We start from the raw sequence: 14,337 nt of genomic DNA, 5'->3' as shown, positions 1-14,337 counted from the left end.
TAGGCCGCGGAGCCTCAGGGTGCCCGTGGAGGCACCTCATCTCGTGTCATGGCGTCTGATGTCGAGTGGCGCGGTGTGCGCCCTGAGAGCGCACAGGCCAAACCCGACAAGCTCCAAACTCACGGTTCGGCTTTACCCAAAAGATTTTTATGCTGAAAAAGGGGAAAACTCCCATACGAATGAAAGCAGCTGGAGCAATATTGTTCTTCATGGTTGGACACAATGGGAATCGTGCCCTAAAGTCCTCACCTGCCAAGGCCTAGGTGGGCAGAGGCTTTGGGAAGCATCCTGTTTTTTCCCTGTGTAGTTCAGTGGGCATTTCAGGTGTAAAGCAGAACAGGAAAGAGCATTAATAGGCAATTTTGTCCCAGTCCTGACCGTAGATGTTTGATGGTGCAAATATTTACCGCTTTGAGTATTAATTATTAGTATCGCTATACTTGCAAGGTTTATCAGTACGCTTTGAAGCCAATGACCACTGCATCCTTTGTTTGTACTTCTTCAGAGGACTTGTAACCAAATAAATTAATTTGGAAATGGTATGTTCCAAATGGCCAGTCATTGCTGTTGAATTTACTAGGCTATATTACATACAAAATCTCCTGAGAAACAAGCATATGTAACAACTTCTGGCAATAATTTATGTTTTTGCACTAAGGTGGGTTTGGTTTTTTTTTGTTTTACAGAAAAATACTCTGAAAATACCCTATTCTAACAGGCTTTTCTTTTTGTTGGACCTCCTGTTGCCTCTCAAAAGAAGAAAGAAATGACAGATGGTGAGCCACAGTAAACAGTGCAAACTATCCATACTGTTATTTTTAGTTTTCAGTGAGGTTTTTCAGGATCCCTGTTCCATACATGGAATACTGCATTTCCAGCTTCACATAATGGCTTGCACAGACAAAAAACTTACTTTCAAGAGCATCTTTACTATTGTGCATTCAGTTGTACCTAATCAATCTTGGAAAGAAAGTATTATATTCCATTTTAAGTATTTTCAGGATTGGACACTGCTATATTCAATCTTAACATCTGAAATGTGTGTAAACACTTTCTAAAACCTAGGCCAGTTTCACCTCTGACATTGGGTTAGCTTTACTGAGCTCAGTGGTGTGTTACTCACAGCAGAAACAAACTTGGCCTTTAGAATTTCAAAGTAATCTGTTACCATTTAACATTCTTAAAATACCTCTCATGCTCAGAGACCTCCTTAAGCAAATAAGTGCAGGCAGCCACTGAATTGTTACCATCTCTGGGGTAGAAGGCGGCAACCAGATGGAAAAAGAGCATCCTGGATAACACAGTAGAATGGGATATTTTTTACCAAGTATTCTGAACCTCCTCTTACACCTTGTGCCCTGGCAATTTTCACTGGTGATGCAAAAAGAAGGAGAAAATACAAGAATAGGTTCTGGATACATAGAATCAGCCAAATCACCCTCCTCAGTATTAGGAAATGTACTGACACATATTTATTTCAGAGAAGTCCCTGAGCCCTGAAGTGTGGATGATGATCTGAATTCTTTAAAGCTGAGAGCGTTTGTAACCGACGCTTATTTGAATATGATCTCTGCTATAATTACTTCTGCATCTATGCTCCCCTTGCCCTCCCCTTCCTCCTTCCCCTTTTATAATGTAAAATTTGCAGCTACACTCCGAAACCTCCTTGTTGCGGTCAGGGAGAGGGCACAAGCTCTTTTATGCAGGAGGTAGCTGTGACAGCGCCCATGCAACATTAAACATTACCTGACAGCTTTGTGATCGCCCCCAGCACTAAGTTGCCTGCTCCCTGTCCCTTCTCCCTTCTCACTTGTCCCTTCCCCCTCTCCCAAATATTTCTCCAGCCCCGTCTCATTGGTGCACTACTCTCCTTTGCCTTTTTTGGACTGCCACCCTGTCAATCTAATGCAATAAGGCCAGGGGCAGGTGCAAACCCCTCGCTATGGCTCCTCTTACTAACCAATCCTCTACTGGCCCCTCGTCCCGAAATACCTAAGAGCCAATGGAGTGGGAAAACCCGGGACACCGGGGAGAGGCCAAAGCTGCTGGATTGCTGGGTGGGGGCATCCATTTAGGACCAGGGTTGTCCCAGGAGCTGCCGAAGAACGCTGGGATTCCTCTTGGGACTGTGGTGACTTGTGGACAGCAGGCGTGCTCTGCTGATTCATTTTCATCACTGTCAACATGGTGATCAAAGTCTTTGTAGCCACATCTTCGGGGTCTACAGCGGTAGGTGTCTCATTTAACATACTCCTCTTTCTGCTGGGATCAGGTTGGTAAATTAGCCTAGAAGTTCCAAGAACAACCTGAGTTTGCATGGAGAAAAAAACACTGGATTTCTTCTAGTTTGCATTGCGCACCTTATTCTTGAAAGCTACTCAAGATGTAGAAAATTCCTATTAATGCAGGCTTGCTTGCATGTGAGATTTTACTACAGGTATAAAATTTACATATAAATTATCTGTCATTTAATAGATTTACTTCTGTTTGAAAAAGTATATGCAATATAAATTCACTGAAGGAGGAAAAAGTGTATATTGTATTTGCAAAAAAGCTAAGGTAGATTGTTTGCAGTAGAAATTAATGTATTTGTTTTTAAAAGAGACTTTAGGACACTGCTCCTGCAAGAGGGGAACTCTGTCTAAGAAAGAGCCTGGAGCCAAAGCAAGCTGAATAAAGTTATGCAGAAAAAAATTCTTCCCCAGCCCCCTCCCTTTCCCTAGGGTTTTTTTTGTTTTGTTTTGGTTTGGGTTTTTTTTGTTGTTGTTGTTGTTGTTTTTGGGGGTTTTTTTGTTGTTTTTTTTCCCCTTGGGTTTTGTGGCTTTTTTTTTGGTGTGTGTGTCTCTTGAAATGCTATACTGATGATTTTTAGTATTGAGATCTACTGTGGTAGCTGTCAGCATAGTGGATCAGCTGAAGGGAAGGGCATGTGAATAGTAGAGAGGTTGGAAGTCTGTGGGAGGTGGGAACTGGGAAAGGACTGTTTCCTTTTATATCCAGTTCCCAGATGAGCTCAGATTGCAGTTTTCCTTTGGCAGTCACTCACTCCCAGTGACACGGCTAAACAAACTGGCTGGTGCTTTCACATAGCTGTAACTACATCTCTGCCTCTCTGACACCAGTGCCATGTCTTTAAGAAGGTTCCAGAGTTGAAAAGCTCCAAAAACCACGCCCTGTTCATGGGGCCATCACCTCTAGAAAATGAAGCGGGGGTCATTCACTAAAATTCAAATTGGAATATGGCTGAGGAAGTTTGCAGTTCTCTCATCAGCTTGTCTCGCCAGCCTATCGCTAAGCCTGACACTTTAAATTTACTATTGACATTGTAGCATTCCTTTTTTTATAAGAAACCTCAGATGCAATGGAAAAAAAGAAGAGGGGGTTGGAAACCGCAGGTTTGGTAATTTGTAATCAAGCGGTTACTGCTCAACTAACTTTATAAATTGGCACACGCTGTGCATTGGCAGTCTTTTCGCTCCTGTTTGGTGTCCTGTTTTGGTCTCCTCTCGTTGACCAAAGAAGAGTCATCCCTGCCTCCTTTGCTACTCATCCGTTTTCTGGGGAAAGTTCTGACCGTGACTGAAATCCCAGCACAGACATTCAGTATGTGTGTGTTGGGGCCATCATCGTCTTGTGTGCCTCAGGCACGAACTGTTGCCGCTCCAGCTATAGGATTGGGGCTGTAGCTCAGCGAGGCAGTTGTATGAGTGCTTTGATTGAACACTGACATTCAGAGATCACTTACACAATTAAAACTAAGCGTATCATGTATTTAGCACTAGCTGAACCAAGATCTTTCCTCTGCTATACACATTCCTCGTATCTCCTCCCAGCCAGCAGCTGTAACAAACACCTTTCCTCTTGGACTGCAGTGAAGGGATGTGTGCGCTACACTGTACACTGAGCAACATGCGAGCTTTATCCAGCCGTTTTGAGCTGTTAGGCATTGCTACTGTGGTTTATTACTGCTAAGAAAGGCAGCTAATGCCAGTGAACTGTAACAGGTTTTAAGGTTATTAATGCCAATTTCCACTGTATGTTAGCAGCCCACAAAAGCTGCTAGTGAGATCCCAGATGTATACTGGAAGGAAGGGTATGGCATCTTTACACGGCAACACGCCTCTGTATTTCCTCCTTTCTGGTGCGTTGGGTGTATGTGTAGCTGTAGCAATCTCAGAAGGCAGCATGTGTTCAGATTAGTGATACTTAAATCGCAATGCCAAGTAAATACAATGTTCAGCTGGAGTAGTTTTCCACATTTAGTGATTAAAATGGATGGAAGGTATCCTTTCAATGAACCTTTAATGAGTTTTGGTATATATAAAGTAAAAGTCACTCATGCAAGGAGCCAGCACAAATCCCAATATATCACTAAAATCCTATTAAAAATAAATTTTGTATCAGCCTTGTACAGCTTTTCCTGAGAAGAATGAATTTAATCCCTAAAGAGCTTAAATTGGAAGTCTAAATTGTCCTAGTAGCACTGGTGCTCTCTTCAATGTGGCTGATCTCCATCAAATGTGTGTTGTTCATTTTGAATTTCAAAATAAGATGGGCCCATCCTCCTCTGGTGTAAATCAGCAGAGGATCATGGGTAAAGAATGAAAAACGTTTCTATTCTATGTACTACACAGTCACACTACTAACTGCAACTGGTTATCATGTTAATAAATACTTTTTAAAAGTGAATGCAGTGAACCTAGTAACATTCTGGTGCTCTGAATCAGATGCTTGAATGATATAATTCACTGTGGCTCTAGAGCAAATCTGCAGTCTGTATTTTTCCCCTCAATGATTCAGAAATTTATTTTAAATAACTTCAGCTTTATTACCTTTCTGCTCCAAACTTAGCTGATATTGAACTATTCATTAAGGCAAGCGGAAGTGGAGACACTTATTTATAGCGCTAAAAAGTACTAAATGCTTGGCTTGAAGCAAGCAATAAAAAAATAAAATAATTTTATTACGAGCCACAGAGGTGTTTAGAAATGGGTAATACCCTGCAAGGTTCTAAGGTACCATGAATCAAGGGAGAAAGGGGGTTTGTGTCTTACACCAGGGAAGTCTTCCAAAGTCTTGCTTACTGCTGCTCATGGTTAGGGCACCTCTAAAATCCTTTTATTCCCGGTGGTTTTGGTGACATTTTATGAACTTGCCCACCTTTGAATATGTAGGTCTCAGAAAGACTGGGGAAAATGTAGACTATTTGAATTATGTCCTCTGAAGTACAGGGTAGGCGTTTGTCATCCATGACTCTGAATCTAGCCATATGTAGACCTCACCTCAAATTTCAAATCAATTTCAAGTCAAATCAGAGGTTAGAGTGTGATAAATAAGAATAATTATCAGAAATAGGTTGTCCATGTGGTGTTAGAACCAGAAGCTGCAGCAACTCTGCCTACCAACATTAATGCTCCTCTTGCTGTAAGTTGTTGACTAAGTACCGTTTGCTTCTGCCATAGGCAGCTGGTCAACATGAATGCTCTGGATTGTGAGGATATAGATGATAATATTTAATTATGCATCAGGTGAAACTAATATTATCTGTAGCTCTTACACTCTAGCTAGATAATATTTATTTAAAACAGTTTTTTCTTATTTTAAGGGACTAGCAGCTAGGGATGGCAGAACTTAAGCTTTGTTGAAAGGGAAAATGACATCAATGAAATAATATCCTGCTCACCACCACTTTCCAGGGAATCTATGCCCAAGTAATCTGAATTCTTCCCATGCCATCAGACACAAGTGAGGGCACAAACAAGCTCCTGCAATCTCATCCATTCTGGGAAAACCTTTGCATGCCCTCTGTGTTGTTATGTCCTGGAAGATTTCCCCCTCTGAGTGCTGTTTGCTGGAGAGATTCTTTTGGTTGCCCAGCTACCTAGTGCCAGCCACAGCAGAGTCTTGCTTTTTGGTTTCGTATTTAGCATGTATCCCAAGTCTTTTGCTCTGCCTAAACCCTAGTAATTGTAAGCCTCAAGACATAGTACATCTTCTGCACAGTTTATTGTTGTTATTGTAATGAGAAACATCTTGCCTTTTCCTTATGCAGGCATAATTGCATGTAACTTTTAAGAAAAAAATTTATTATTATAAATAATACTATTATTATAGATAATAATAATATTATTTATTATTATATATTTTTTTAATTTTCCTCAGCATTCATTTTTCACACAACCCTCTCCTAATTTTTGCTTTCAGTCCTGGTGCTGTCTGAGCCTCCTGTGTATTATGAACCTCAAGCTGAAGAAAAATTGTTTATCCAGGTTTAATTCTAAAAGTTATAACTACAGCCATAAGCAAGCGAGCACAGAATCTATAGCTCAGTTTCCATTATCTCCTCAGAGGCACTATCTGTCTGGGGCACTAGCTATTCCAGGAGCCATATCTGCTTCAGTGCCTGTGTCCAAAGAGACAAGCTGACGCTGAAATTGCAGCTGACAGCACTTGAGTATGCTGGCTTTCAGAGAATGTGGTGAAACTCTTAGTACTGGCTCACGCAGATTTTATTAACCATTTACACAAACATTATCCTGCCGCTTCCTCCAATGAAGTGTCCCTCAAGCAATCCTTTCTGTTGCCTAAATGTGTTCTGCAAGAAATTGTGCAGCTAAATAGCCATTAAGAAAGTGACCTCTGTTTAAAAAGTGAAAATAAGAATATAAATAAGCAAATAGAGATCTGTCAACTGCATGGCTTTTGAACACTTTGGATTAGTGGTTCCATTCAAAGCGATGTACTTTTTTTAGCTCACCATAAACCTCTGTTGTTGTCATAAAAAGGTACAGAATTTTGTTTGTTATTTTTTATAAGCAAGCATAGCTGTATAGATAGACACTTCCTTATTTAAATAAGAAAAATAAATTTTATCCTTAATCATGAAAATTCATTCTTCCAATATAATAGACTATCACTCTACTTCAGCTTTTCAGGTTTATTAGATTATAGAAATAAATACATAATCCATGAATTATTTCTCGTCTCATTGTTTGTCTCAGGCTGATTTACACTAGTTTGGTGTCACTTTAAATTCAGTTGTTCAGATGTCTGACTTGTGGAAGACATGGTTCAAATCATATGATGGCTCGTATGTAAAAATTACCTTGATACATCATTTTAGCTACTGTCTACATAGGACGGTAACTTGCTGCATGGAGTAGCATAACTGGGAGGAGAAGAGAGTCACATCTGGAACGTGACTGTGCTAGATAGTAACTTAGTTGTCTGTGACCGAAGAGCAGTGTGAGGGAATTTGTACGGATCGGTCCAAAGAGTGCTTGCTTCAAATGCTGCAGTACTTGTAGGACTAAAGTTTGGCCTCACAGTTCTTCTTAGAAAAGTTAGAGATCTACAAAATGGGGAAGTTCTTTAAATTTTGCTTAGGAGTAGCATTTCTTCAGTAGAGAAGTATAGCCAGTATTACTTCTGCAAAGCAAAGGTGGAAGTTATAAGCTTGATGCCTGCATCCTAGGTGTACACAGTACTAGCATCAAAGGGAATAAGGGCCGTGACTGAATTTTAGCTGGCACAGAAGCGGTGTTTAGCATGCTTTATTTGTATGTAATATGTTCTTCTTGGTCCAACTGGAACATCATTCTGTAATGTGTGAAATATTCAAACACAGGAGTTAAGCTGTACTGGATCTTCATCAAACTTTCATTCATATTTAATTATGCCTAGCATTAAAGAACAGGGACAGAAACATGTGGCTCATGGAAAGCTAAATGTCATATGTAATGAGTAGGAAAAAGGAGACTGTTACATGCTGGGGAGAATATGTACATTCTCAGACCTGTGCTGACTTTAGGCAGGATTAGCTTAGGTATCTGTACACCACACTCACAGATCTGGGAACAGAGTAGGAGGCTTCCTGCTGAGCCTCGTTTCTTCGATGGAGGTATCACTGCTTCCAGGGAGGAAAGGAAGAAGCTGGGGGGGATGTGTGGGGGAAAATACTGGCAGTAGTCTGGGTGCTGAGAAGCAGTATTGAATCTCAGCTTCAAAAAGTTTGGGGGCTACTGGAGTAGTGGATCCAACTTGACGTACTTGCATTAGTCCTGCTTGTAATAGCAATTGCTTTTAGAAAAGAATTTTCATTTTAAAGAAGGAATTTTGTTTTTCCTCTTTTCTAACCAGATCAAAAAGAAACAGCAAGAAGTAGTGGGCTTTTTAGAGGCCAACAAAATTGACTTTCAGCAAATGGACATAGCAGGTGATGAAGACAACAGGAAGTGGATGAGAGAGAATGTCCCAGGTGAAAAAAAGCCTCAAAATGGAATTCCCCTCCCTCCACAGATCTTCAATGAGGAGCAGTATTGTGGGGTAAGAAGCTGTTTGGAAATTTAAATACCTTCAGAGAGCCTTCTTTCACAGAAAGTGACTCTTTTCCATTAGTAGGAAGTGTCCTCAAACAAACTCCTTAAAACAATTTGAGATTCACTTTGGAAGAACAATTCTTAGAAAGCATTTTTTATGCACAGAAAGGCAATGAAACAAAAGATTATTCCTTTTTAGGAGAAAAATACACACAGAGGGAAAACTGACTAGAGAAACTCTGCTTAACAGGCTGTATGGATTATCCCCTGCAGACCCAGAGCCTATGCAGGACCCAGAGTGCACTGCAAGGCGTGGATTTTGCTGCCTGTGAGGAGCTCCGTGTTTTCCTCTCACATTTTCCTACCTCCTGCTGTGTAGCTCACTCACATGTTGTCCTGCTGTTGGCTCTCTGCCTGCACTCTCACTTCAGCTCCTGAAGACCAAAGGCAGTACTGTCTAGGTGATACTATGGCTTCTTCACACAATATCTCAGGATAATCAAATGTAGACTATGAAGACAGTTCAGCTGCACTTGGAGTAATAAATGCTCAGTTATGTGGTTTGACAATACCGAGCTACTCAAGACTAGCGGGTTCATAGCAAGGCTGATCTGCTATCTCTAGCTGTATTGCACTTTGCATCTTGAACTTTCAGTTAATATTGCATGAGTGTTGATATTTTGTTTGTTTGACACAAACTCATCTGGGCTGCTAGGAAGTCAAGTAGATGTCGGAGGCACCAGGGGCTGTGAACAGGAATCTTTCTTTTCCATTATATTATAAAAATAAATGGGATTATAGTTGACTGGAATAGTTCTAATACATAGTTTGAATTATTGAAATTATATTGCTTATTCAATAAACATCCAGGTCTTCATAACAGAAATCGTAGTGCTCATCAGATGCTTTTATATTTTCATGTATGCTTGTAACAGGTTATTTCTCTTGAGAGAGTTTGTTCAAATCAGTGACAGATAATACTGTACCAACATGAATATTAGGATCGCGAATCAAAAGAGATATCTGAGACTGTTTTTCTCATAGTGTGGATGGAAATACGTAGTCTGGAAAGTACTCTGATATGATCACTGAAATGAACTTGCAAAGTACTCTGAAACGCAGATCACATAGAATCATAGATAGAATAGTTTGGGTTGGAAGGGACCTTTAAAGGTCATCTAGTCCAACCCCCCTGCAATGAGCAGGGACGTCAACTAGATCAGGTTGCTCAGAGTCCCGTCCAACCCGACCTTGAATGTTTCCAGGGATGGGGCATCTACCACATCTCTGGGCAACCTCTTCCAGTGTTTCACCACCCTCATCGTGAAAAATTTTTTCCTTGTGTTCAGTCTAAATCTACCCTCCTTTAGTTTAAAGTCATTACCCCTTGTCCTGTCGCAGCAGGCCTTGCTAAAAAGACTATCCCCATCTTTCTTGTAGGCCCCCCTTAAGCATTGAAAGGCTGAAACAAGGTCTCCCTGCAGCCTTCTCTTCTCCAGGCTAAACAACCCCAGCTCTTTCAGCCTTTCCTCATAGGAGAGGTGTTCCAGCCTTCTGATCATTTTTGTGGCCCTCCGCTGGACCCGCTCCAACAGGTCCATGTCCTTCCTGTGCTGAGGGCTCCAGAACTGGACACAGCGCTGCAGGTGGGGTCTCACCAGAGCAGAGCAGAGGGGCAGAATCACCTCCCTCAACCTGCTGGCCACCCTTCTTTTGATGCAGCCCAGGATACGGTTGGCCTTCTGGGCTGCAAGTGCACATTGTTGGCTTCTGTCCAGCTAGCGAGCCCAGTTTTAAGTTACTCCACAAATCCAGTGTGAACTACTGCAAAGGCTGTTTTCAGAGAGAAGGGATTTACATGCCACTAAGTCTTCAGAATTAACTTCAGTGCTCTCAGAGCAAAAGTTGCTAGGATGAGTAACGGAGTGCAAATTTTTCCTCATTTTCTCATATAGGAATCTTAAAAGAGAACGTGGTAGGTTAGAGTTCATGTGCATTTCAACATCCAGTCTGCACCAATAAAAAGTATAATTTGATATATCTTACTCTGGATTTTGTGGCAGCCAATGTTGCAATAAATATTGCTGATATTCCCTGGAGAAGTTATATAATGAATTAAAGAGTAATTGCCTTACAAAGTATTGCAGCTGGTCAGCCTTGCCAGTAAATGATAGGTACACAGTTTTTACTCCATGTCTGAAGCTATTTCAGGAAGCCAAATAATCTACCTCTTGAAATAAATTTAAGCTAAGAAAGAGTTCTTTGCAAAGACACCTCCATGTGGAAAGGGGTCTAGAAAGCAGTTGCAGCTACTGATTTAAAAACTAAATTTAATTTACAATTAGTCTAAAAGTCTCCAGAATTCTAATGTACCCGGCTCTCAAAGCTCATAGCTAATGATCCCAGTGGGTGCATAACAAAGATTAATTTATAGCATCATTATTTCCAAATAAATAAGGTAAGGAGATCCCTATCACTGCATGAACCTTACCCTTCTCCTCAGGTGAAGGTGCCTTAAGGGAGCTGCTCAGTGAGAGTGAAGTGTGATTATGTGGGCTGGTTGAGAACATGGCTAGGGGCTGGCAGACTCGTGCAAAATTCCTCCAAGTGACATGATGTCTTCTGCAACATGTCTATAATATAAAGCTGGGGATTTGCATTCTACTTTCTTGCATAACCTGTGCAGTCCAACAGAACCATCGTTCTGAAATCCAGAACTGTTTTACGCTGTTTAAGGTTTATATAATATATCTTAACTCTTCCCCTGTGTTCCACTTTGTCCTCAACCACTTTATTAAAAATAGGGCTGAGAATTGCAGAAGTCAATTGTCTGAGTCATGGACTCCAGTCCAATATCCTGAATTCATGGAAGTCCCTTTAAAATATGCTGCTCTTGTTAGTAGAGTCTTCAAAGGCCTCAGTCTTGTGACAGCTAGAAACCTTCTAATTTGTAGCTGGGTATATGCAGCCAGTTTATACCCATTTCCCGGTGTACAAAAATCACCTTTAGCTTAAACAGCTCTAGTCCAATGTATTTGTAAATGGGAATCACATCCTCTTTTAATCTTCATTTTGCTATGTTAAACAAGTCAAGCTCTTTACACCTCTTTTTTTTGTAAGACATTTTCTCTTTCTCCTTCCTACTGATTTCTTTGTTTCCTCATTCCCAGGTAGTCCTTTGTTTTTAGGTCAAACTTGCTACATTTCATTTCTGCTCATTCTCCTTTCTGAGATCACTCTTTTCCCTCACTTCCCTTCCTATTGATTGTCCTGCATGTTTCGTTCCCATTCACACATATGCATGTGTATACACATTAGCAGCATGCTGACCTGGGAGCACTGGCCTTGGGGAGATGAAAATTCAAGATAAAAGATTTCCTTCCTCACCCTGAGAAAGAGGGATTTGGAGAGAAACATGACAACCTTCAAATATTTTAAGGGCTGCAGCAAAGAGGAATTCACTGTTGGTCTGAATTCAGTATTGACCCTGCTTTGAGCAGGAGGTTGGACTAGATGGTCTCCTGAGGTCTCTTCCCACCTGAATTATCCTGTGGTTCTAGGATTTTGTAAAATGTGTCCTGCTCCACACCCACTGGAGGTGGACAAGATGTAATGAGCAAAAAATGCAGCAAAGGAAGTTTAAGTCAGACATCAGAAAAAAATATGTAGTGTTCAGGGGATTGTCTCATTATCTTATTAAAGGTCATTAGCAATGGATTGGAGAAGCACCTATCAGGAATAGTGTAGTGGTTCCTGCCTTGGAGAAATGGTCCTTTGAGATCTTCTCCAATCCTCTTGTCTGCAGTTCAGTGACATTTTGAGGGTGGGGGTAAGGAAAGAGGGGATACTGGGGAGGGGTGAGGAGGGTTCCTTTTCATGCTGGAATAGACTGACATAATGAGCAAGTAAATGCAGTCCTGTTGCTAATCTGCTTTTCTGCTGATCCATAAAAGTCTCTGCATCTTCCGGCTGATGCTGACGAACTGCTTCACTTCCTAACTTGTACTGTAAAATGGAGGTTTCTTACAGATGCATTTATGAAAATATACCAATTGTGAGTAGCTTTTCCGCGAGGTCAGAGAAGCTTAGGGCTGTCTTATAAATAGCTTGAATCTTATTTTTCTTTCAGATCTTTGGTATTGCCGCTTGAAGAAACAGATTAGAAATGGATTCATTTTGTATGCCTGACTATAGCACCAATTTCAAGTATCCATTCTAATCCATCAGCGTTGGCAATTATGTTCTTATCTGATCTTTTTCTTAAGCTGCTTTTTTGCTCATGTCTAGACAGACGTCTGCATCTGTGTCACTTTCTAAATATATTGAGCACTCTTGCTCTGGTCTTTGCTTTTGCTTAACAAAAAACCCTAGAAAACTAGGAAAGAAATGGAATGTAAACTTCTGGTTTTCTCAGTAAGCTGAAATCCATGCTTTTCTCTGTAAACTGAAATCCATAGAATAAAATACCCATGTATGTATTTTTTTTAAAAGAATCTCTGAATTATTGGGTAAGACTTTTATTTGATGCTTCATATAACTGCTGGAGTCAAATACACGGAAATCATAGGGACCTCTGGAGGTCTGTAGTCCAGCCTGCTGCTCAAAGCAGGGACAGCTTTAAAGTTAGCTTTATGTTGCTTGGGGCTTTGGCCATCTGAGTTTCAAAAGTCTCCAAGGATGGCTTTTCCATGCCCTCTCTGCGCACTCTGACCTGGTGCCATACCACTCATGTGGGGAAGAACTTTCTGCTGATGTCCAACTGGAGTTTGCTGTTTTGCTGTCTGGCATTTCCACAGTGGACGTACAAAGGATGATAGCATAGCGTGTATATGTGTATATGCACTCACATCATAAAGAAAAACTCATGGAGTATTTTTTTTTTTAAATACGTTTCACTGTATTTGTCAAAGACTTATTCCAAAGACAAATGACAACACTACCCTCTGCCTAGACCATTTATGTCTTCTCATACAGATATAATATTACTGCTTACCTGAAATAAATTGTTACTGCTCATTTTTCTGCCTGCCTGCCTTGGGAACAGTTATCTTTGGTCATTCAGTGAATGGAGATGTGAACAAGTCACCATTAGGAAAGTAAAAGAGTTCAAATATACAATACAAAAACTATTCCATGATCACTGTAGTCATGCTTTTACCCCATGCTAAATACCTAATAGCTTACCCCTCAGTGTAAGCAAGGTAAGTCACCTTCCATTTACTGTGAGGTATCACATTTACTGTGGGATGTCATTGTACACTACCAGTTGCCAAGGAGTACCTGATATGATAGAAGGTTGTATCCTCTTCTGATAAGGAGTTTATCTGGTCATTCACACGTCTTGCTTGTGCCCTCAGGTCTGGTTCTACAAGGCTATGTGTCTTGGGAGATTTTTAGTACACTTGCCATCTGCTGCTTTTCCTCTGGGGAGGAGCTAACGACACATATAAAATATCAAGTCCACTTCATGGCCCTTCCTTGTTATAGTCTTCCCTTTGTTTCCCAGCTATTGACATCTTGTGCCATAGTTTGCTTAGGCTGTTTTGTGAGTATGTGGTATGCAGGAGGACACAAGCTTCCCGTGTTTGTATGGCCTGTCAAAGGCCCATGTCAAATTCCAGCCCTTTGAATTGCAGAAAATCCTTGTGTTCTTGTTTGCTGTATTGCTCCTAAGTTTATGGGTTAGACTTCAGACACTGGCTTTCTTAAATACTTAGGGCAGACCTGGTTTAGATAAGAAGGAGAACCCCACAGCAACGTGAAAACAGCAAAGAGAAGGTTTGAGAAATGGGTGGCCTGGAGCAGCAGCAGGTATTCTGCCTGGTCAGGGCAAAATGTGCTCTGGAGCTTCTCCCAGCCCGGACCGTTCCCACTGCCTTTAGCTAGGTCTGTGTGAAAGCCAATCTGGCCCTTAGATAAATCAGTGAAACAGGCTGTCATTTATCCTGTCTGTTAAGCTATGTTACCTCTTTCAAACTGGACTGAAATGTCATTGATTCCAGTCTTGCTGATGTTAAGG

The 14,337-nt window shown here is 41.0% G+C and overlaps 1 protein-coding gene across 1 annotated transcript in view; it reads left to right on the top strand.

Moving 5' to 3' along the window:
• Positions 1-2,120: 2,120 nt before the first annotated feature.
• Positions 2,121-14,337, top strand: part of SH3BGR (SH3 domain binding glutamate rich protein) — a 29,268-nt gene continuing 17,051 nt past the window's right edge. The window contains exons 1-2 of the mRNA XM_082334211.1: positions 2,121-2,229; positions 8,140-8,325. Of these exons, the coding sequence (XP_082190337.1) occupies positions 2,185-2,229; positions 8,140-8,325 (231 nt within the window). The 5' untranslated portion in view covers positions 2,121-2,184. The remainder of the gene's footprint in view (positions 2,230-8,139; positions 8,326-14,337) is intronic.

This window comes from Platalea leucorodia (genome assembly GCF_965183815.1).
Source record: "Platalea leucorodia genome assembly, chromosome: 2".
Classification (NCBI taxonomy): domain Eukaryota; kingdom Metazoa; phylum Chordata; class Aves; order Pelecaniformes; family Threskiornithidae; genus Platalea; species Platalea leucorodia.
Note: the sequence above shows the minus strand (reverse complement) of the source record. Positions and strands in the feature narration are given on the sequence as shown.